This window comes from Hemiscyllium ocellatum, chromosome 12 (assembly GCF_020745735.1).
Source record: "Hemiscyllium ocellatum isolate sHemOce1 chromosome 12, sHemOce1.pat.X.cur, whole genome shotgun sequence".
In the NCBI taxonomy this organism is placed as follows: domain Eukaryota; kingdom Metazoa; phylum Chordata; class Chondrichthyes; order Orectolobiformes; family Hemiscylliidae; genus Hemiscyllium; species Hemiscyllium ocellatum.
Genome location: NC_083412.1, coordinates 26,086,695 through 26,110,979, shown reverse-complemented (window position 1 = coordinate 26,110,979; position 24,285 = coordinate 26,086,695). Strand labels below are relative to the sequence as shown.

Here is a 24,285-nt window from a genome sequence, read left to right as displayed (position 1 = left end):
GAGAACATAACAAGCAGATTTGATAAAGGTACACTGGTAGTTGTAGTGTATTTGGATTTCCAGAAGGCATTTGATAAGGTACCACATAAAAGGTTATTGCATAAGATAGGATCTCACTATATTAGTTGTAAACATGATTCGAGAGTTGGTTCATACCTTCCGAATGAAGAAACCTTTTGTACTTTTGTTAAATATCTGAGCCCTGGTTTATTAGGTCCATCAGTCAGTGGAAAAAGTGGGTGGACTTTCATGTTAGGAATTGAGCTTTGCTCTTTTAGCTAGAGAAAGCACTGGAGTGTTGTCACCTCATTGTGGAGGGCCTGCCAAAAGTTAAGTGTTTGCAAGTAGCCAGCTTTAGCTGTTCCCTCGAATTTATGGCCCCTGCTTCCCTGGAGGTACCAGCCAATTTATGTCTGGCAGCTGCCCATTGTCTGTTAGCACCAAGAGCATGGTATTTCTGCTGGGAATGCATCCACCAGAGGCGGCAGGATGAGGGTTGCTGGCTGACTGGGATGAGGTTATCTGAAGGTGTGGCTCCAACACACTTTTTAATTTTTATATCTCTAGACAACCTCAAAAATTCCAACAGTCCCAGTATCCAAAATTTGAGGGTGAAAACTGCAGATTTCCACAACCCTTCAAATGAAAAACTGTTCCCTGATTTCCCTGCCAAGAGGCCCAACTTTATAATTTTAAGATTATATGCACAACATAAAGCAAGATCTTTAATTTTTTTTACAATTGCATTGAATATACTTGAATAAATCAAAAGTCCTAGAAAATCCACATTCTCTTAAGTGTCCTTTATAAAAAATATTAAATACCTCAATTAGATTAGTCAACACCACACCCCTCTCCAAATGTACTACACTTAAGGAAATAAACATCACATTTAAGTGGTTTAACTTAACCTCTTAAGCCTCAGAATCAATCTGGAGAACATGCATTTCTTCCAATGTTAATGAACCCCACTGAAGGTGTGGTGCAAAAGCTGAATACAATACTTCAGAGGAGGTTGAGTTAGGAATTAGCATTTTTGATTTCGAACAAATCTGTCCAGAATGTTAAAACACTTTATGGTGGAATTACTTTATAAAAGCATGTTTGTTCAACTATCTTATATAAAAAGTCCACGAAGTGCACAGTTAATTGGTTTAATTTTGGATTGTTTGGTAAACCACAGTTGCTTGCCCATTTTACAGTTAATGAAAAAGAGCCAAGAAAACTTCGGTCCTTTCTGATTTAAAAACAACTTTGGACACAAACACACTATTGTAGAATTAAATCTTTCATCAAATTAAATGTCTAAGTTTCACCACGGGCTGTGGGAGCAGTGCCCATATTCTAGGTTATTGGTAAACCAGTAGCACCAATCAGTCAGTCTTTCCAGTTTATTTCAATTTTGAATGGAAAGAAGGAAAATAAGATAAATTGCAATGATGCAATTTTTTATGACCACAGAATATGGCCAGAAGACACCCTCGCCAATGAATAATGCTTTGAAGCTTGTCAGTGTTAGTAATGAAGGGGAACCAATTTCCACCAATTTGATTCATAAAGAACAATGAAATCTACTCTGGAGACAATTGGTTGATTTTAAAAAAAAAAGGTCAATGGACCAGGAAAAGTGTTCTCCTGTTCTCTGAATATTGTTAAGAGACTTTTTATGCCCAACTAAAGTAGAAGACCATGTTAAAGTCTCAGTTGAAAGATAGTAATCTCTGAAAGGGCAGCGTTCCTTCAGTACTTAAATGAAACGTTAACATAAAGTATGTGCTCAAGTCTCAAGTGGGATTTCAACCATAACCTTCAAATTCAAAGACAAAAACATTACCACAAAAAGATTGAATTGGAAAAGCAATCTCATAAATCTCTAAATAACATCTCACAATCAAAGTGAATTTAACAAACAAAAATCTATCCTGTATCACAACAGATTTTTTTTTGGTTTATATTAGCCCTGGCATGATTTTGCCACTATTAGAGCCTCATTTGTGTTTGATGAAGTTTCAGCAACCTTAAGTGAACAACTAATTATATGACAGTTCATTTTATTTCCAACTGAAATCTAATCATTAGAAGCATCCTCAAGCAGTACTGACAGTAATACTCTGCAACCTTTAGCTTGATCAAAATACAGGAAACTGAAATTGCCAAATATTACAATGGCAACGTAATGGTAACAGGAACATGGCCAACATGGTGCAAAACTCACTCTTGCCTGTCTTGCCTTTTTATAAGCTCCATCAAATCTTGAAAGTATTTGACCAAGTTTGAGCTTACTGACCTCACATCTGGTGATGTGGTTTGTCAAACTTTGCTAACATTCTGGGATGTGTGGCAATGCCCATGATGCTATAAAAACGCAATATATAGCTGGGAATCAGAACACGAAGCACCAAAGATCAACTCTAAGAATTCAACTGAAGCACAGTACAGCAGAGAACCAAGAAACAAAGTTGCACATCATGAGCAATCCCAAAAATGTGTGCAGAAGAGTGGTGGAGAAGCAACATAAAAAGGAAAATCTTAAGGATGTGACAGCACATGAGGGAGATATATTTACAGCTCAACATTTAAAAGTTAGCCGAATTAATTACAAAAAAGAAACCAGGTAAGATAGGAGAGACAGTGCAGACGATGTAGTTTTAAAATAGGTAGGTTATACTGCAGCTGTATAGGGTGCTGGTGAGGCCACACCTAGAGTACAGTTTTGGTCTCCTTACCAGAGGGGGTTGATTGGCACGAGAGGGGGTGTAGAGGAGTTTCGCGAAATTTGATTCTAGAATTGAGAAGATTGTCTTATGAGGAGAGATTGAGTAGACTAGGACTATACTCACTGGAATTTAAAAGAATGGGGGTGTGTGGGGTGTGATCTTATGGAAACATAAAATTATGAGGGGAACAGATCCAATAGAAGCAGAGACGTTGTTTCCACTGGTGCGTGAAACTAGAACTAGGGGAATAGCCTCAAAATAAGAGGAAGCCGATTTAGGACTGAGTTGAAGAGGAACTTCTTCACCCAAAGGAGTGTAAATCTGTGGAATTTTCTGCCCAGTGAAGCAGTTGACACTCCCTTGTTGAATGCTTTTAAGGCCAAGATAGATAATCTAAAAGGAAAATAAACTTGGGTGAATGCATTTATGCTCCTGCATATCACAGCACTTGGAAGTTTGGTTGTTTTGCTTGCCAGTCCTTCTAGGTGATCCACTGAAGTGTAAACTCTTAACTATCTGAAAAACTTATGAATTTAAAAGCAATAGCTTTGATCAGGTACCATACTGTTACAGTTGCACGCTAGATCCTTGGAAGTATGTAAAGAGGAGGGAAATAGGTTTTTGAAACATCACGGAGTTGACAGTAGGCGGAGTTGTGCAAATGAGTTCAGGCCTGAGGCAGATCAGCCATGATCCTGTTGAATGGTGAGGTAAGCTTGAGGAGATGAATTGCCATCTCCTCTACTCCTATTCCTGTGTCCTTACAGGGGATTAAAATAGGGTCACATGAGAAAAAACATTTTGGAGGCACAGCAAGCAGGAATCCATGACTGTGTTCATATGCAGGTGAATAGTTTGTGTTTGACAAGTTTACTCAAGATCAATCCTACATGAAACCTTAAAACACCACTTGCACATAATGTCTGTGTGCGACTAAAGAATAATAAATTTTCTGAAATTTTAAAAGAACATATCTCTTTGCCATGGATATTGACATGCCAATGCAAGTTTCACTGGTTCAGAATTTAAGAAGCCAAATTAAATGTACTAAGTAAATAATTTTGATCTTTTCCCCAACACACAGGGCAGAGTTAACATTTCAGGTCCAGTGACACCTCTTATGCTGCAATCCCATGAGAATCTGAGAGAGAGAATTCTTAGTTCATTGTAAGAGGCTCCAGAAGCAACAAGAGCAGATGTTAATACAAGTCATTTTGCTATAATGTGTGTTTCACCAGCGCAATTGGCTATAATGTGATTAATGAATTGTGGATGCTGTTTGAATAATGCGAATTTCTACTGAATGGGTATAATGATTTTCTATTGGGCATCCTGTAAAGTGCAATTTTCGATGGCAGCTACTCTTAGTGCAATTTTCTATAGCATGAGGTTGCAGAGGAGAACAACTGTTGCATTATAGCAGAACGATGTATATTCACTGAGACTTTCACAAAATCATCAGGGACCTCTTCTGCTTTCAGATTGGTTTGCTGTACTCTGAACATTTTTCCTCTTTTAACTGCAGCACATGACACCTGTACTGAATATGCAGGGACTCTACCAATGAAACTTCAGTATATTTCTATACTGAATGGAAGATATAATATTGTTTTTCTTGATCTGATTGTCTTTGATTATCAATACCATGATCACATCCATTGATCTTTGCAAGGGGTCTAGTTGTTCATATGTTTTTGTTAAATTTGTAGTTTAATTCTAGATCTAAACGAGCATAAAGGTTCCAGTCTTGCTGGGTTGGCAGCTTGGTGTTGGAGAGCAGTGATTGTTTGCAATGTCCTGATATGTGACATTTGCATATTTACCTTGTGACTATGCATAGAGCTTATACTGCTGGCTTAGTGGTTAGCAATGTTGCCTCACAGCACCAGGGTCCAGGATTTGATTCCAACCTTTGGTGCCTGTGTGAAGTATGCACATTCTCCCTATGTCTGTGTGGGTTTCCTCTGGATGCTCCGATTTCCTCCCACAGTCCAAAGATGTGCAGGCTAGGTGAATTGGCTATGCTAAATTGTCCATTTGTATTTAGGGATGTATAATTTAGTCAGGGTAAATATAAAGTAATAGGGTAGGGGAATGGGTCTGGATGGGTTGCTCTTCGGAGGGTCAGTGTGGACTTACTGGGCCGAAGGGCCTATTTCCACACTGTAGGGCTTCTATGATCCTATTGTAAACCGTAATTGTATGGTTTGTGAAAGTAGAAAATAATTTAAATTAGAATCTGCGAAGTATATAATATTTTGACCCAAAGTACCTTTTGAGAAGGTAGTTTTGAGCTATTACCTCGAATCCCTGCAGCCAGTGTCATGTACACCTACAGTGCTGTTAGTTTTAGGATTTTGACCCACTGCCTGTGAGGAACTGCTATTTAGTTCCAAGTCAGAATGGTCCTTGGCTTGGAGGGGCACTTTGCAAATGATGTTACTATGCAGTTGCTTCCTCAGTCTTAAGTAATAAAGGGAGCAGGTTTGGAAGAGCTTTGTTAACTAATGTTGAGAGAGCCTTGTTAGTTTGTCTTTGCAATTTGAAGATGGTATACGTTGCTGCCAATGGTGGAGGATGTGAATATTTAAGGTGATGGGTAGAGTGTTGGAACAAGCAGGATATTCTACCTCGAATGATGTTGAGCTTCTTGGGTTGTTGGATGTGTATTGACAGCAAGTGGAAAGTGTTCCATTACATTCTTGACTTGTATCTTTAGTGAATGTTGAGCAGGCCCTGGGGAGTCATTGTAAATTTCAGAATTCGCCTATTAGATCTTTCTGACCGTTGTCCATTCCAGCTGTTTGAAAACGATAATTGCTAACATTGTTTTTCGCTTTTTGGGATGAATTTTTTCCAGTTGGATCCTTGCTAAAAATGCTAATTATGCAAAATAATTGCTTCAGTTTTTGTTTAAAGGTTTACCCAAATTATTATTGTCACAACTGGTTTCAGTAAGAATAGTAGCAAGTGCAGCACAGGTATTAAATGTTCTTTTTATTCTTCCTTAAAGGAAATAAAGAAGGATGTGAAGAAAGAAAGCCAATCAGTAAAACCTACAGAAATGCATGGAGATGATGTCTCCAATGGCAGCCTGCTGTCTTCAAGTGATCCAACTCTTAAAAGTCCTAAAAAAGGTAAGTCTGTGTCAAAGACAATTATTTCCTTCATTGATTAGGGCACCTGCGCAAGGAGAAGTATTTGTTAAAATAACAAAAACCATATCCTACAAGTGTTTTAACACGAATAGTTGCTGAAGAATTCAATTTTAATGAAAAAACATATGTTTTGCAATGAACCATGTTGATATTGAGGGTACCAGTGGTAATCTTTTTTATTGTTGCATTGAGGTCATGGTCTTCTATAATTCAGGAATTTTTTTTTAAAAAAGTTAATTTTTCAAAATCTAAAGCAAAATCCAGAACATATGAGAAAAGTATCTCAAATCTTCTGAAAGAGAAAGCCTTGCATTTCTGATGGGATCAATTTGAACAATCTTCTGTATTTTTTAGGAATATATCCTAATCTTGTGAATAATTCTAACAATCTATTTTACTGCATAGATACAGCCTCTTCGAATCCTACAGTGTGGAAGCAGGGCATTTGGCCCATCGAGCCTAACTGATCCTTTGAAGGGCATCCCACCCAGACCTATCCCCCTACCCTATCTCTGTAACCCTGCATTTCCTATGGCTAATCCATCTCCAGCAAATCCCTGCGCACTGGGCAATTTAGCATGGCAGTCCACCTAACCTGCACATCTTTGGACTGTAGGAGGAAGCCAGAGTGTCCAGAGGAAACCCATGCAGACAGGGAGAATGTTCAGACTTCACACAGACTGTTACCTGAGGGTGGAATCAAACTTAGGTCCCTGGCTGTTGTGAGGCAGCTGTACTAACTTTGGAAGCACCATGTCACACCACTTGGTGGTGGAAATACATATGTTATTTCTGGGTTAAATACAATTGACATTTAAATATGTTGAGATTGGACAATATGGTATTCAAGTGTGAAACAGTCTATTGTGCCATTTTCTGCTCTCATTTCTGGATTTCTTTTTTTAAATGCTCAAAGATTTCTTACAATTGCTGCAAATTTTGTGCTGTTTAATATTCCATGTCCTTCTATACATATTTGTCTCATGTCATTCCCTTCATCCATACATAACCTGCAATATTGATGAAAAATGAAGTGTTTGCAAGCAAATCCACAAACAATCCAAGCTATTATTTGTGCCAGATAAAAGTTCATAATTACTTAGTTTACTTTACTGTGGGGACCAGTGTCAAAATCTGTTATCCTCATCAAAATTCATTTGGGGTTTATTGCCAATCACACTTGTAGGCATTCCAGATTGATGGGTGCAATAGCATTACTGTTCATTTCTATAAGTTGTTTTGAAACTTTAAATGCTGCTGGCATATCCAGTTGTGAAGTTATATGAATAATGCATTATAGAGCATGCAGCTACATTGGTAACTGTTGTCCTAAATGCTACTACCTGATATTCCCTGACTGCTTTTAAAAGCATTCTTAAAATCCATCTTTTACACTGAAACTTTTGCACACATCACTTACTTGTCTATGTGAGTTGATGCCCCTTTCTTTTCTAAACTTGATATTTTCTTCCTTTCCCTTGTGTTATGACAAGGAGGTGAAAGTCTCTGTTAATTAAACCAAACACCAGAAAAGCTTGCCTCGTCATCTGTTAAAATATGAGTGACTGAGAACTCCCAAATTCCACTACTTGAAGAAAATAACATAAATTTATTTTCCTCTAAAAGTGAACATTCAACAACAACTATTCATAACTCTAAGCCCTCCTTTCTCTTAACTGCTTATTACCTGCCTCCAGCTCTATAATAATATGCTGTTCCAATAAGGCACTTATTAAAATTGCATCACTTAATTTTAAAAATACAGGTTTGCTACCATCTTCTATGTCTTCTCTCGGATTGTCGTCTTTCTTTTTACTGCGAGTATGTTTCATATGAAAAGGTACCTTTTGATAGAGAGTGTTTTCTAATTTCTTTGACAGCAGGATATTAGATGGGCAGTTAGTTCTCCATGAGTTTCTCATACTTTGGCAGTTGCTCTCTGACTAATTTTCAAAATTACTATATTTATAATCCTCAATATCAGATCATCTCATTGGTTTGATGTTGGGAAAACAATAAATTCAAACTCGATTGGGTTTTAGTATCCTGGAGCATAATTTAAACTGGGTAAATTCAAATTGTTGTCAAAACAACAGCTAAAACTCTGGTATCATTTCACAGCCAAAGTTAAGTGTTTGCAATTTTCCAGCACTCGTTGGGACTGCCACCTAGTCATGTACTCAGGTGCTTGTAATCTCTCAGTTCAGAACAGCATTCACTCTCTCTCAAAGGTAGAGTTCACACCTTCAACTTCATAACACCTGCCTCTTGTAAACTCCCATGGCACATTTTATGTAATAAGCTTTTATGATTGTACATTAGTCCATAATTTGTTTAAATTTAATGCAGTTAAAATCTAATCTCCTGGGAGATATACCTCTTGGCTTCTAACCAAGCTTGTATGTTGTGCTTAATTTTTTGTTTGTATGCTGTATAAATAAAGAAAACAAGAAAAGGATGGGTTCTGTATCCCAGTGATACATAAAATGAGCAAATTCCGAATTGAGAATCAAAATATTACCTGACTTGCGATTGTCATGAAAGGAGAAAAAAAAATTTGACTTAAGTTGACAATAACTGGTGCTTCTTAAATTTATTGTGTTGCCAACTTTTAAAGGGAGGTGTGAGAAGGAAAGCCCTTTCCTTTATTCTAATTGGTTTCTGATAAACATTGACACTTCAAAGTAGATACATCCATTTGAGAAGACAGCACAGGAAATAAATAGTGATGTCTGTAGTGAGTGTAACAAAGTTAGTCAAGTGGACCCCAGAATGGAGTTCCCTGATTGGACCAGGTTAACAACCCAAATCAGGGAGCCCTGGCTGACAGATATGAACAAACCACCTGTTCATTCTGCAAGTTAGTTCTGAGGAAACCAGATCAGTCTCAAGTATTATACATGTGTAAACAAAGGGTGACTTGGTAGTGGGATACTGGCCTCTCTGGAGTTACTTCAGTGTCCTTGAGCTCCTTTTGGCTTTTTGCTACTCACTTTCTTTTAGATTGTGGCTAAATGTTTAAGAATAAGTGACTGGAAAGATTCAAGGGTTGAGCGACTCTTTAAATGGTGAATGGTGGGATTAGAAAGTAAGAGATAATGGGAAAGAGAATGGAAAAATGCAGTGTAGAATCAGTGACTGAGGAGAGTAGTGAAAAGGAACCTGCTGGGAAATCCTTCTTGACCTCCCACAAAATGTCATCTGTGCCTCTATCCAAAAGGAGATAAGCCAGAGGCAAGTTGGAGAAAGTAAAGAAGATGACATGAGATAGAGAGAAGCAACGCAACAGGTCAGAAGAGAAGTATAACAGACCATATTATTTGGGGAGCAAGTTGGGGAGTTTTTGGTTGCAAACCAGCAAAATGGTCTTTCTTTCTGTTAAGAGTTGTTGACTGAAATACAAAGTAAAATTTAAACATTTTGTATAATTGACGTGAGATTAAATCACCTCTGTTGTGCTCATAATGTACTCCAACCATGTGCTAAATCTCCAAATTGAGCACCTATTAATTCAAATTTCATTTTTCTATTTTTTTTTCTGAAAGATTGTGACAGTTGAGTCTAGTAAATATGCGTGATATAAGATACATGCACTCAGCAAGAAAGGAATAATTTCATTTTCTCTTGATTTGAAATAGTATTGTCTAATCTACTGTAGAATTTGTGGTTAGGGCTCTTGTAATATAGTGGCAGTGACACAATCTCTGAGCCAGGAGATACAGGTTCAAGTCCAAACTTCCCCAGAATGTGTCATAACTCTGAACAGATTTGCTTTTTTTTTTGCTATAATCTCTTGTGCAGTTGTAGTGTCCTTAACTTTGAGCCAGGAGGCCAGGTTTCAAGACCCAATTACTCCAGAGGAGTGTCATTGCATTTCTGAACGCGCTGGTTTGGAAAATTGTTTTTTTTTAAACTTCCTCTTCAACACAGCAGAAAGAGGGAGGAAGCAAGAGATCCAGGATTGCATGTGTGATATTTCAGTAGGGGTACTAGTTTAACAGCTGCAGCTTTAGGAGGACTGTTGTTTGGGAAAACAAATCAAGCAGCGTCATCTCAGGTAAGTGGTGGGTTGAAAGTGTATTCATTTGGAAGAAGGAATAAACTGTGAAACAGGGATATTGTGAAGATAGGTCACTGGACTTGAAATATCAACTGTTTCTCCTTCCACAGATGATGCTAGACCAGCAATTTCTGTTTTAGTTCCAGATTTCCAACACCTGCTGTTCTGTATTTTATGGAATAATTGAAAATCAGAGTCACTATAATAAAGTGCTTTCAGTAAGCAAAGTTGGGTAAGGGAAGTAAGCTTACAGTATTTTTATCTAAACGTAATTGTGCTTGTTTTTAAAAAAAAAAAGTGGTTTAACTAAGGGGCTAAAGGGAAATTATATTATGAAAGCTTGCATTTGATATTATCCTCCTGTGCAGTGGGGCAAATTGTGGAAGCTTCAGTTGTCCATGGTCCCTTCAGTGTCCTGTCTACCTGGTCTGTTGCACCACATAATTTGATAATCACGTATTCCCTCAGCCTTCTCTGCTCCAAGTAAAGCAACAGTAGTCAATAAATTTTCTTTTCATAGCTAAAACTCTTCAGCCCAAGCAACACCCTGGTAGACTCCAATACAGTCATATTCCTTCTACAATGTGGATGTCAGAACTGCATGCAATATCCTATCTGATGGTGTATAACATCTGAACTAGGAGTGAGACCAGGTCATTTAGCTCACTGTGCTAGCTGCACTGTTCTTTTCAAGTTATGAATGGCCTAACTATATCCCTAATTCTACTTTTCTTGCTGACCCCGTAACCCTCAATGTGTTGATCAGAAATCTAATTCACCCTTGAATATATTTAGTGACCAGTCTCCACTGCTTTCTCTAAAGGAGAATTCCAAAAACTGATGATGCTCTTAGAAAAGAAATTTCTTCTCATCTTAATCTTAATTGGGAAATCCAATTTTTAAGTATGCCCGCTAGTTCTAGATTATTTCCAAAAAGAAACATTCTTTTACTATCGAACCTATCAAGCTCCCCTCAGAATTTTGTCTATTTGTCTACTTATTATTGTGGTGAGTATACACCTGAACTGCTAAATTTTTTCCTCAAGAAAGCCTATTTATTCCAGCAGTCAATCTAGTGAAGCTTCTCTAAGCTACTTCTAATGCACTTTAATCCTCCTCATGTAAGGAGACCAAGACTGTACAGCCCTGCAGAAATGAAGTGGGCGGAGTGCTTTTTTGGCTTTAGTCTTGGATATTAATTACAGTTATTTATTCCACTTCTGTGTCCGTAATACTCATTGTGTAATAGCTGTTGCTTGGAAGGAAGCATCTGTGCATTTTATCCTTTTCTTTGGATCCAGCCAAAAGAATCTAGGAATGTTAAGATCTCAGAAATGATAGTGAAATGCTTTTCTGGATCCCGGATTTGAAAATTAGAGATGAAATCTCTGCTTTTCCAAAGATCATTTGGAAATCCATCGAGACAGTATCCCTCCTTTAAGATGAAAGGATCAAAGCTGCAGTTTAGGTGAACAACAATACTGACAAATCTTAATGGACAAAATCTTATTTCAGATAAATTGACGGGTCAAACAAATTAATGTGCGATCAACTTCATTTACAAATTTGCTTTATAGACTGCAGAAGTGGAGATAAGAAACTTGGAAGTAAAAGATAATTGGACATTTCTGCTGTTATAGTGAATAAAATTATAGAATGGTTGCAGCATGGTTGGATGCCTTTCAACTCATTGTACCTGTTTGCCAGAAAACTCAGTTAGTTTCATCTATGTCTGTGCCTTTTAGCTCTACATTTTATTTTCTCCTCAGGTGGTTATTCATGTCCCTTTGACTGCCACACTTAAATCTGCCTCTTCAGTTTCAAAGGCAGTGACTTTCAGACCCTAACCGCTCACCGTGAAGCAAAAGGTTTCCTCATCAGTTCTAAATCTTTTGCCATTCAGTTTAAATCATTCTCTTATAATTCTTGATTTCTCTGTCAATGGGGATAGTTCCATACGATCTAGAAACCTGTGTTAATGCCTGACAATAAATAAATAAATAATTTCTGTCTTGTTAAATAAAATGGACCAGTTGCTGACAGTAAAGGAGGTTTATTTTACTTTAGGGATTAAAAAGTAACTAGTTATTGCTTAAGGTAAATGTTTCACTTGATTCTTCTAAAATAATAGGAATAGTAGAGATATAAATAATAAATCCTCTGAATCATTAACTTGATAATCATTTTTATTTGCTTCCAGTTTACCATTATGACAGACCACAAATGCCAGTATCATCTTTGCTCATTGGAAGTTTAAAAAATGTGTGCAAATTCCAAGCTGTGGTTTCAGCATGTGACCTAGGCTGAAAGGTTAGGAGAGTGCTCCATTGTTCTTGTTCTTATCTGCCTGTCTGTTTATGGCTGTAAATTAACCCATTGAAAGCACAAATGGCTTGATCAGCACTGATGCCTGAAGCAAGACCAAATCAGATCACTGATTAGCACTGCTACCATTAGCAGGACTTAATGGTAAGGTCTTGGGGAGTGTTGCTGAACAAAGAGATCTTGGAGTGCAGGTTCATAACTCCTTGAAAGTGGAGTTACAGGTAGATAGGATAATGAAGAATGCATTTGGCATGCTTTCCTTTATTGGTCAGAGTATTGGACACAGGAGTAGAAAGGTCATGTTGCGGCTGTACAGGACATTTATTAGGTTACTATTGGAATATTATGTGCAATTCTAGTCTTGTTCCTAGTGGGAAGATGTTGTGAAACTTGAAAAGGTTCAGAAAAGATTTACAAGAATATTGCCAGGGTTGGAGGATTTGAGCTATGGGTAGAGGCTGAACAGGCTGGGACTGTTTTTCCTGGAGTGTCGGAGGCTGAGGGTTGACATTTATACAGGTTTATAAAATCATGAGGGGCATGGATAGGATAAATAGCCAAAGTCTTTTCCCTGGGATGGGGGTGAGTCCAGAACTAGAGGGCATAGGTTTAGGGTGAGAGGGGAAAGATATAAAAGAGACCTAAGGGGCAACCTTTTCATGCAGAGGGTGGTATGTGTATGGAATGAGCTGGCAGAGGATGTGGTGGAGGCTAGTACAATTGCAACATTTAAAAGGAATTTGGATGGGTATATGAATAGTAAAGGTTTGGAGGGATATGTGCCAGGTGCTGGTAGGTGGGACTAGATTTGGATTGGGATATCTGGATGGGTTGGACCGAAGGGTCTGTTTCCGTGCTGTACATCTCTATGACTCTGACCTGTTGTCTTTTAATTTGCAATTTGTGGCACTTCCTTTTGCACTGCTGCCTTTGCCTACAAAGCAAGAATGACTGTACTTGAAAATAATTGTTCAGTTGTGTAATACCTCAAGACCTGAAAGATACTATATAAATGCAAGGTGTTTGTTTCTTTTAGTTTCATTTATTTATTTCTTTCTTTGTATGCTATGTATCGATGCAGATGAGTGCTTATTTGTGATGAAAATTCTAAAATTCCATCAGGGCAGAGTATTGGTACAGTCATGTGGCATGTCTCCAGAGGATGTATGTGGTTTCCATTTCTAAAGTGAGTAAATATCCCCCAGTTTTCCAACAACAAAATCACGCTTAAAGTAACTTGAGATAACTTTCAGTAATTGATATCAAATAAGAGTTGAGATATCGCAGAATATACTTTCTATACGATATATGCCAGACTTAAACTGGAGATTTAATTCACTTTTTGCTTGAATCTTTTGTGATTGTATTTTGTGAATTGAAAAGTAACAGTATAGCTCTGGAAACGACCAGATAAAGCCACGGCAAGTAAGTTGTTTCAGGATGCTGTGTTGTATTGATTTGAGTTTGCATTTTCTTCATAGTGTAACTTTTGCCTGTTTCAGCCAGCATTAGTTCACGCGATTCCTGAGATTTCCTCCCCATGTCTCATTAGTACAAGGTATTTAACACTTGTTGGATTATGAAGCAAACTGAGTGATTTATATAGCTATTGTGTAAGGAGCTGTTAAAGAGTAGAAGGATTTCTAATCCATTTAATCCGAAATTTTCTTGTAGCAATTGCTGGTCATAAAATTGAATTAAATCTAAAATATACTATTAGATATATTTTGCATTAAATATAATCCAGTTCTTCCTTTCAGTGTTCGATGTTTGAATAACTGATTAGAATAATTAGAGATTTCGATCTTATTAAAACTGACTTGAAAGAGAACTCAGTTCTTTGCAAGTGAAATTTCTCCTTGACTGCATTAGTGCCACCTATAGATGTTGAAATATAAGATGGTATAGTAATTCAGATGGCTGAGAACATACTTTGAATCAATGCTGCAAAAAAAAAGGGCCAAGGAAGAGAAAACAACTCTCTCTCTTTTTTGGAAAAAAGACAGTGTTTGCATTTCAGTCCTTAATGCTTTCTCCAGTTTTCTCATCAATCCAGTGAAGGAGTGTAATATATCATTGATCTTTATTGGCTTATCAGGAAAAAGAAATATTAACTTCAATGGTTGTAAAAATAATTGGTGAGCTGTTAAAATCTGACCTCCTACCAATTTATATGAAAGCCTTTTTGAAGATATTGGTTAGATGTGCTTATTTTGTGGATATTTAATGGCCTTTACTTTTGATTTTGTTCGTTTGAATGTACTGTTGTTTAACATTGTTGAGTGTGTGTTGTTGAAAAGCGCAGCACGTCAGACAGCATCCAAGGAGCAGGAAAAGCAATGTTTTGGGCCGGAGACCTTCATCAGGAATGAGGCTGGGAGCCTGGGGGATTGAGAGATATATGGGAGGGGTTGGGGCTGGGGAGAAGGTAGCTGGGAGTGCAGTAGGTGGATGGAAGTGGGGGTAAAGGTGATAGGTTGGAGAGGAGGGTGGAGCGGATAGGTGGGAAGGAAGATGGACAGGTCATGGGAGTGCTGCTGAACTGGAAGGTTGGAGATGGGGTAAGGTGGGGGGACGGGAAATGAGGAAACCGGTGAAGTTCACATTGATGCCCTGCGGTTGAAGTGTTCCAAGACAGAAGATAAGGCGTTCTTCCCTCCATACGTCGGGTGATGATGGAATGGTGATATAGCAGGCCCAGGACCTGCATGTCCTTGGTTGAGTGGGAGGGGGAGTTGAGCCACAGGGCAGTGGGATTGGTTGGTGCGGGTGTCCTGGAGATGTTCTCTAAAGCGCTCTGTGAGAAGGCATCCAGTCTCTCTCATGTAGAGGAGACCACGTCGGGAGCAACGGATACAATAAATGACATGTGGAAGTGCAAATGAATCCTTGATGGATGTGGAAGGCTCCTTTGGGGCATTGGATGGAGGTAAGGGGGAGGTGTGGGCACAGATTTTACAATTCCTGCGGTGGCAGGGGAAGGTGCCAGGAGGGGAGGCTGGGTTGTTGGGACGCGTGGATCTGACCAGGTGGTCGCGGAAGGAACGGTCTTTGCGGAAAATGGATATGGGTAGGAGGGAAATATCCCTGGTGGTGGGGTCCATTTGTAGGTGACAGAAATGTCAGAGGATGATGCCATTTGTGTGGAGGTTGGTGGGGTGAAAGGTGAGGACGGGGGGGGGGGGGGTGGGGGGAGCGGTCTGTTCTTGTTGCGGTTGGAGGAATGGGGTTTGAGGGGCAGAGGTGCAGGACATGGAAGAGACATGTTGGAGGGCATCTTCAACCACATGGGAGGGGAAACTCAGTTTTTAAAGAAGGAGGCCATCTTGTGTGTTCTGTGGTGGAACTGGCCTTCCTGGGAGCAGATGCGGCAGAGATGGAGGATTTGGGAATACGGGCTAGCATTTTTGCAGGAGGTAGGGTAGGAGGAGGTAGCTATAGAAGTCGGTGGGTTTGTCAAAAATGTCATTGTTGGATCGGGCCTCTGAGATGGAGATAGAGAGGTCTAGGAAGGGGATGGAGGTGTCCGAGATTGTCCAGATGAACTTAAGGTCAGGGTGGAATGTGTTGGTGAAGTTGATGAACTGTTTGACCCCATGGGAGCATGAGGTGGTGCTGATGCAGTAGTCGATGTAACAGAGGAAGAGGTGGGGAGTGGTGCTGGTGTAACTCCGAAAGATGGACTGTTCTACATAATCGACAAAGAGACAGGCATAGCTGGGGCCCGTGTGGGTACCCATGGCTACCCCTTTCGTCTGGAGGAAGTGGGAGGATTGGAAGGAGAAATTGAGGGTGAGGACCAGTTCAGCCAAATGAATAAGAATGTCATTGGAAGGGTACTGATGGGGACATTGGGAGAGGAAGAAACTGAGGGCCTGGAGGCCCTGGTCATGGCGCATGGAAGTGAAGAAAGATTGGATGTCCATGGTGAAGATGAAGCATTGGGGCCCGGGGAAACAAGTCTTGGGTGAGCTGGACGGCATATGTGGTGTTCCGAACGTATGTGGGGAGTTCCTGGACCGGGGGGATAGGACAGTATCGAGGTATGTGGATATGAATTCGGTGGGGCAGGAGAAGGCTGAGACGATAGGTCGACCAGGGTAGTCAGGCTTGTGGATCTTGGGTAGGACTACAATCAGGTGGTGCAGGGTTCCCAAACTGAGGTTGGAAATTGTGAGTGGGAGATCCCCTGAGGTGAATTATAAATAAGAGGTCTCAGCACTGATCTTTCTGGAACACTGCTGGCCATAAACCTGCAGTCAGAAAAACACTCCGCCACAGTGACCCCATCATGTTCTCTGAGCAAGCCAATTTTCAATCCAACTTAACAATTCACCATGTGATGTACTCTTTTGGACCAGCCTACTTTAAGGGAGCTTGTCAAATGCTTTAGTAAAGTCCATGTGGATAACATTCACCGCCCTGCGCTCACCAATCATCTTTGCTTTTTTTTGAGGAAGAGACAATCAAATTTGAGACGAGACTTCCACTGCATAAAGCCATGCTGATTATACCGAACAAGTCCAATCTTTTCCAATGCAAGTAAATCCTGTCAGTAAGAATCTTCTCCATTAATTTCCTTACCACTGATGTAAGGCTTACCAGCATAAAATTTCCTAGATTATCCCTGTTTTCCTCTTTTTTAAAAAACGGAACAACATTAGTTATTCTCCATCTTCTGGGACCTTCCCTGTGGCTAAAAAGGATACAAAGATCTCTGTGAAGGCCCTAGAAATCTCCCTTGCCTTCCTCAGAATCTTGGGACAGATCCCGTCAGGCCTTATCTTAATGTTTTTCAAGACACCCAATACCACCACCATCTTAATATCAACATACCTTCCCTAGTATCACTAATCATCCATGTCCTTCTCGGTGAATTGCAAAGTAAATGAAGGACTTCACCCATTTTCTCTGGCTTCTCTCACACTTTTTTTTCATCCTTCCATGGATGTAGCTACCCACATGCATGTTTACTAACCATGTGTTCTTGACGACTTCATGAATAAAGATAACATTAAGCAATGTCTCCTACATAGTCCTGAAGTGTGTGCTGCATAGTTAAATGAACTATTTCATAACCAGTTTATCAGAGGATGAAGCTCCATATGACTCCATTGTTGGCTTCACCCTGTTCCTCTGAATTTATTTAATCATGCTATTTGAAGAATCCCACCCACTTTGCTTTGTGAATGTTCCCACTTAATGATACTTTGAATTGCATCTGAATCATCTACTGAATGTTACATGTCCATTTCACACTGATCATATGGTTTCAACTAAGAAGAAGATAGAAAATTTAATGTGCTATCTATAATTGTATGTAGGATTTTAGTTTTGTCTAATTCTTTTTCCTTTGTGCAACAATTAAGGTTGGAAACTATTACTCTCAACCACCAAGTTTTATTTGAAAGAACTGGATAGCAAATGTTACCTTTGGAAGTCATCTTTAAACACATTTTTATTAACATTTATTGCAAAGGTTCTTGATACAATTATTTGCCGATTTAACCCAACAACTATAATTTCAATCCTTTCCTTTGTAGAGGAGCACAAGTGAATCTGCCACCTCCATACATGCAAATGCAATTATTTCTCAAAACTAATTCACTCAGGTTTTCTTTTGGGTAAGTACTAATGCTGTAGAAGCAGCTGTTCATGAACTGTCAGCCTTGCATATTATTCATCTGGTTTCAGCCTTGATATAACTAATTATAGTATAAAATTGTTCAACATGTTTTGAGGGCAGAGAGAAATTAAACTTCTCCATAAAATCACTATTGTTACAAATGCCTTCTGATATTTTCTTGGACCACACCACCACCTTCCTCCATGTGCTAGGGTTTCATTAACTTTAACTCTTGTTTCTGTGTCCACAGATGCTTCCAGAGTTTTTCTACCATCCTTTGTGTTTGTTTTAGATTTTCAGCATCTGCAGTATTTTGCCTTTATTAAAGGAATTCTGTGAATCTAATTCGATGTTGAATCAAGCTTTTGCTGCACCATTTAACTCCAGCATAAGTAATAATTTATTCAATGTAGTAAATTGAAGTTGCCAGCAGCAGTGTTTGTGAAAGTTTCTTACGCTTAAAACCCATCTGCTAAAATAAAAATGTTCTTACAACATGCTCCAAATGAGTTGAAGGATTAATATATGTAGTGCTTTGTTAAACTGGTTACTGTAAATCTGTATGTGATACTATTCAAATGCACTCAGAACGTTTAAAATTATAGTCAAATAGTTGATACAGTAGTTCAAATTATCGTCATGTCAACACCACATATTGTGAAAAATCCTGGTTTTACCTAGCGCAATATTTGGACACAGTGCTTCACTTTATGTTTACTGATCCCAAACAGGGCATTCTGAAAAATAATAAAGGAAATGTGGAACTTCCTTTTTCGTTTACTTAAATTGGAAGGAGATTAAAAGTTTATCATATGTTACCCTTTTGGAAGCAGGAAATCTAGCTGGTCGACTTTGGAGGTACTAACTGCAAAAGACCAGAGTTAGGATGGCAGTTAAACCTCTAAACGATGTGGTACATGTAGTTGCACCATATTGCACCAGAATATGCAATTCGCTGCAGTTCCTGACTGACCATTCTAGATTGATTATCAAAATAATCCTCTGCATTCTTCATGCTTATTTAGTGAACATTGTTCAGTTGTGCAATTATATCTAATATTGGATATGCTGTTTTGCGATTTGCAATCATGGTCTCCATTGGGAATGGTCAATTCACCAAAATATTTGATTTTGGCAGGGAGGAACTGAATGGTTTATAAGAAACATTCGTGCACACGCGTCCAAGAAAGATAGAAAAGGAAAGGAAGTAATTATAAATTAAAGATATCGGCATTAATGCACATGAATTAAGAGTCCTAGTCGAGTGGAGGTTCTTTCAGTTGCATCTGCAATTTTTGCATAAGCGTACATGTTGTTAAATTGTTCATAGAATCATACAGTACAGTCCTTGGTGGCCCAACGATTTCCAAGTTGAAGTGGTTGAAACTTGAAGTCCGATTCAGCAAATGTGACAGATTTTGTATTTGAATGGTTGGAGGTTGCTTCCAAAGATCGACTGAGAATACCGGCCCTGGGAGTGAGTGACTGGTCCTTTGTTTTATCTTTATGGCACTGTTGTTTGTGGTGCTTGAAAATACTAGAAGTCTTGTATAGTATACCTCTGTTTGTTTCGCTGGTGCTCAAATGATCCTTCTTAGATTTCTGCATAAAATGGTTGCCCACAGCCATATTTCTATGCAGGTCAAAATTTAAAAATGCGTGCTATGACAGCCTGTTGAATCATGCTTCCATGTTAGGTGTTAGGTTAGTCCAGGTATCAATTACAGGCCCAGTTCTTGTCTTTTATTCAAGATAATTAAAGTTGTAATTGCTTCAGCCATTATCTTGGATGGCCTTCATCCTGTCATGGTTTTGTTATAAAAAAAAATTCTGTTCACGCCTCCAAGAAAGCCATTGTCAATGAGTTTCTGTTTGCCCTGGAAATGTTCATTGAATTTCTAAAGGTCCCATGTGACTCTTTGAGTTCAATGCAAGTCAGATTCTTATAACAGCTGAACCACCTATACAACGTATTCAAGAAGAACAGATACTCAAAAAATACAGTCCGCAGATTTCTCAAGAACAAACCACGACAAGCAGACCAAACAGCCAGAAACCCTAACCACCTTACCATACATAAAAGAAATTTCAGAAATGACAGCCAGACTACTAAGACCCCTCGGAATCCTAGTTGCACACAAACCCACCAACACACTCCAACAAAAACAAACAAACTTAAAAGACCCAGTATAACCCATGGCCAAAACCAACGTCATCTACAAAATTCCATGCAAGGACTGCCACAAACATTAGGACAAACAGGAAGAAGGTTAGCCACCAGGATACACGAACACCAGCTAGCCTCAAAAATACACGACCCTTTCTCCCTCATAGCCGTGCACACGGATGAAAAAAACCCACCATTTTGACTGGGCCAACACATCTATCCTGGGACAGGATAAGCAAAGACATGCCAGAGAATTCCTAGAGGCCAGGCACTCCAACCACAATGCCATAAACAAACACACAGATCTAGATGCCATCTATCAACCCCTCAGAAAACGAACAGGAAATGACATCACCACAAACCCCAAACCCCATCCAGGAGAAACATATAAATAGAAAGCAGGAGACAACAGCTTCGCTTCACTTGGATGTCACCACTGATGTTACCTAGCCAGATAATGAAACGTCTGGATATCAAACCTACAGCTCAGCGAGCAAACCTACACTCTATAGCAGCTGAATCTACTAGCGAAGATGTGGCCTCCGGGAAGCATTCTGCTGACATTCCTATTTTAAATACAAATTGGCTTTCTTTGCAATGATACACTTGCGATGATTATGTAGTTTAAGAATGATTAGGGACCTATTTGGTCTTAGTCAACTAAATGATAAACATGAATTATGTCTGTTCCATTAGATCTCCTAATTCACAGATATCATGACATGACTGACCTATACTACTTTTTTTTTGGATTAGCAATTTTGCTGCTCCTTGGATGCTGCCTGAACTGCTGTGCTCTTACAACACCACTAATCCAAAATCTAGTTTCCAGCATCTGCCAGTCATTGTTTTTACCTGACCTATACTACTTCTCCATTTACTTGCCTTTGATCCATATCCTTTGAGAGTTTTATCCAAAAAAAAATCTGTTGATGTCTGCCTAGAAAATTTCAACTGACCTCGCCTTGCAAGTTTTTTTGGATCAGAGTTTAAGGTTTCCAGTATTCGTAAAAAAAAAAAATTTCTGATTTCATTCACACCAGATTAAAATACAGTGAATAGTGGAAATCTGAAATAATACAAAAATGTTGCAAATACTCAGCAGCTCAGGCAGTGTAAGGAAACAAAATTGATGTTTCGGGCCAAAATGTCCTTTCTGAAGGAAGATGAAAATGTAATATCTAAAAATGTAATGTATATGCATTTTTGAGCAAGTGATATAGTGAAGGGGACAGAGTCATCAAAAGCAAAGATTTGTAATAGGGTGGAGGGCAACAGAGGTTAAATGACAAGACCTTGTGGTGTGAAGTGCAAAAGAGTATCATCGAAACAAGCAATGTGTCTAGGTGGAGCATGAACCCCTCACTATGAACGTTCATTTGGATTATATTTCAGTTAATATTAGTTTTGCACCATCCTTACTCTTAAAACTGAAGGAAAAAAAGGCAGAACTCCAAAAGTGGGCTTCATATTTTTAAAATGAGCTATCCATCACGTCAAGTGTTAGATTTTTCTGTAAACAATTGAAATTAAAATGGTATTTGGCATGGAGAAAGGGTTTGGTGGGAGGGTGGTAGAGAGAGAAAGAGAGACTACATGCATTACTTCACATCTCAAAACTGGTATGCTAACATAAATCTGCTGATGTAGTACTGAGATTAAAGCATTAACTAATTGGTCTTCTCAAAAGCTGTGGTATTTGACACTTTAATGGAGAACTAGAAGCTGGAAGTTGAAGAATGCTATCAATTTGATTTAAAATTCAAGCTAAAAGTCTGTCTTTGTGTGGTTTCCATATTCAAATATCTGCATGTTTAGTGATTTACATAAGAAATAAGAGCAGGAGTAAACCATTCAGCCCCGTAAACATGCCCTATTTTAAAAGGACATGGCAAATCTGTCCCAGGCCTTAGCTCCTCTTTTATATTTGCCCCTCATAGCCCTCAATTCCCCAATACTTCAAAATTTATGCACGATATATCCTCTTTAAATTATCAAGGCTCCACAATTCTTTGGAATAGAGTGTTTCAAGCACTCATTACTCAGAAGAAATCTCTTCACGTCATAGTTATAAATGAATAAACCCTCATTCCCTAACCCCTAGTTTGAGATTTCTCAATTTTTACCCTGTCAAGGCCTTGGAATGTTGTATTTTTTAATAAGCTTATTCTTATTCTCCTGCGCTCTAATGAATAAAGGACTAACATGATTAACTGTTCATCATTCGTCAACCTCTTCAATCCAGGAATCAGCCTAATCTGTCTTGAACTGCCATCAATACAAGTATATCCTTTCTTAAATATATCTTATCAGGACCAAAACCACAGTAAACCAAGTGTGGCTTCACCATCACCTTGGACAGTTGTAGTAAAACTTCCTTTTTTTAAAAAACTTGAAACCCCTAGCAATAAGAGCCGAAATTCAGTTTGCCTTTTTAATTAATTGCTGTATTTGCATGGTAACTTTTTGTATTTCATGCAAAAGCAATCCCCAGATCCCCACATGCTGCACTTTTGATGTCCACTTCAATTTAAATGGTTTGTCTTTTGATTCTTCCTACAAAAGTACATAACCTCACAGTTTTTCCTAATTTAAACTCTACTCCTCAAATTTTTGCTCAACCAACTTCTATCCTCTTACAGACTTGTCCTCAATCCAACATTCTCTCCCAGCTATTTTTGTATCAGTTACAAATTTGATTAAATTATGCTCTGCCTCCCTTCTTCAGCTCGTTTAGTATAGATAATAAATAATTGAGGGTCTAGGACTGAGTATTGTAGCACTCCAATTTGTTTTTTCAACCTGAGAAAGACCCGTTAATCCAGACTCTGACTTGAATGTTTTAATCAAGTCTCAATCCATGCTAATACGTTACCCCTTCCACCATCCCAGTGAGTTTCCAATTCTCTGGAACACTCCTGGAATTCAGTAAGTTATGGAATATATCAACCAATGCATCCACTACCCCTGCAGTCACTCTATATTTTGATATAAGTCAACAGGTTTTGGTGGTTTGTCTCCCTTCAGATCTATTCATTTGTCAAATACCTTGTTTCTCATGGTTGAAACTGTTACAAGAGGTTTTCTCCCATTGGCATCTTGCTTATCTGACAACTTCTGGGATGTTTATAGTGATAAATTGTCACTTGCAAGATTTGATATATATTCTGTTCATGTTGCATTTTTTGATTAAGTCCTTTTTTACTGTTTGTCATATACAGTGTGTTTGGATTCTGTTCAAGTTTTTGTATGTGCATTAAAATCAAAAGGAGGATATTAAACTTGTAGTGGAACACTTCGCATTTTAGGCATTGAAATAATATTTTGTCAAAGATGCATAAATGTAAAAATATATTGCGGCCCAACCGTAGCATCAAAATATTTTTACAAATCACTGAATTATTTTATTCCCTCCCATGAGCGTTAAGAGAGATTGCACCTAAAGGCAGCTCTGTACCTTTACAGAGACAGCTTACAGGCACGTACGTTCTATAGGAAAATTATTAATTGTGTAAGAAGATGGAAAAGGCATGTAATGGACAGAAAAGAACTGTTTGCAAAGTGTATTTTACCCACTATTTGGTAACACAATAGAAATTCTCAAATTTATCTCCACATTTTTAATTAACAAATATTAACTATGCTGAGTTGTCTTTTTCCATTAATAGAAATCAATTTGTTGCTGTATGTAATTTAAAGTCATCAGTTTTAAGATTATTAGCTTTTTTAAAAAATGTTTTCAGTTGAAGGAATTGGCAATTTTTCTCAAAAGGCTTGGATCAACTTGATGATGATATCAGGCAGCATCCAAGGAGCAGGAGCATCGTTGTTTCGGGCACGAGCCCTTCATTAGGAAAGCCCTTTCTGATGAAGGGCTTATGCCCAAAACGTCAATTCTCCTGTTGCTCAGATGCTGCCTGACCTTCTGTACTTTTCCAGCACCACAATCTCTACTCTGATCTCCAGCGTCTGCAGTCCTCACCACCTCCCCAGTTTGATAGTGAACTGCTATACCACCAGTGAAGCTAAATCTGGCAGCTCTGGTGAGTCAGTTTCCTGAATGAGGAAGTCTAAAGTTTGTTATTAGAAAAGAATGCTGATCTATGCAGATCAGGGGTCATTAGAACTGAGCTGGATTTTCAGCTGCAAGGAAAAGGAATAAATTGGAATTCTTGTTCTACCTTACAATCTAGTGGCCTCTGGTAGAAAATGCATGACTGTGGCTTGTCTGT

At 38.6% G+C, this 24,285-nt stretch overlaps 1 protein-coding gene across 2 annotated transcripts in view; it reads left to right on the top strand.

Annotated features, from left to right (window-relative positions):
* The window catches only part of sh3kbp1 (SH3-domain kinase binding protein 1), a 162,209-nt gene that overhangs the window by 51,511 nt on the left and 86,413 nt on the right, over nucleotides 1-24,285 (top strand). For both annotated transcript variants that reach the window (XM_060833438.1, XM_060833437.1), the window contains exon 3: nucleotides 5,731-5,854. In XM_060833438.1, coding sequence (XP_060689421.1) covers nucleotides 5,731-5,854 — 124 coding nt within the window. The remainder of the gene's footprint in view (nucleotides 1-5,730; nucleotides 5,855-24,285) is intronic.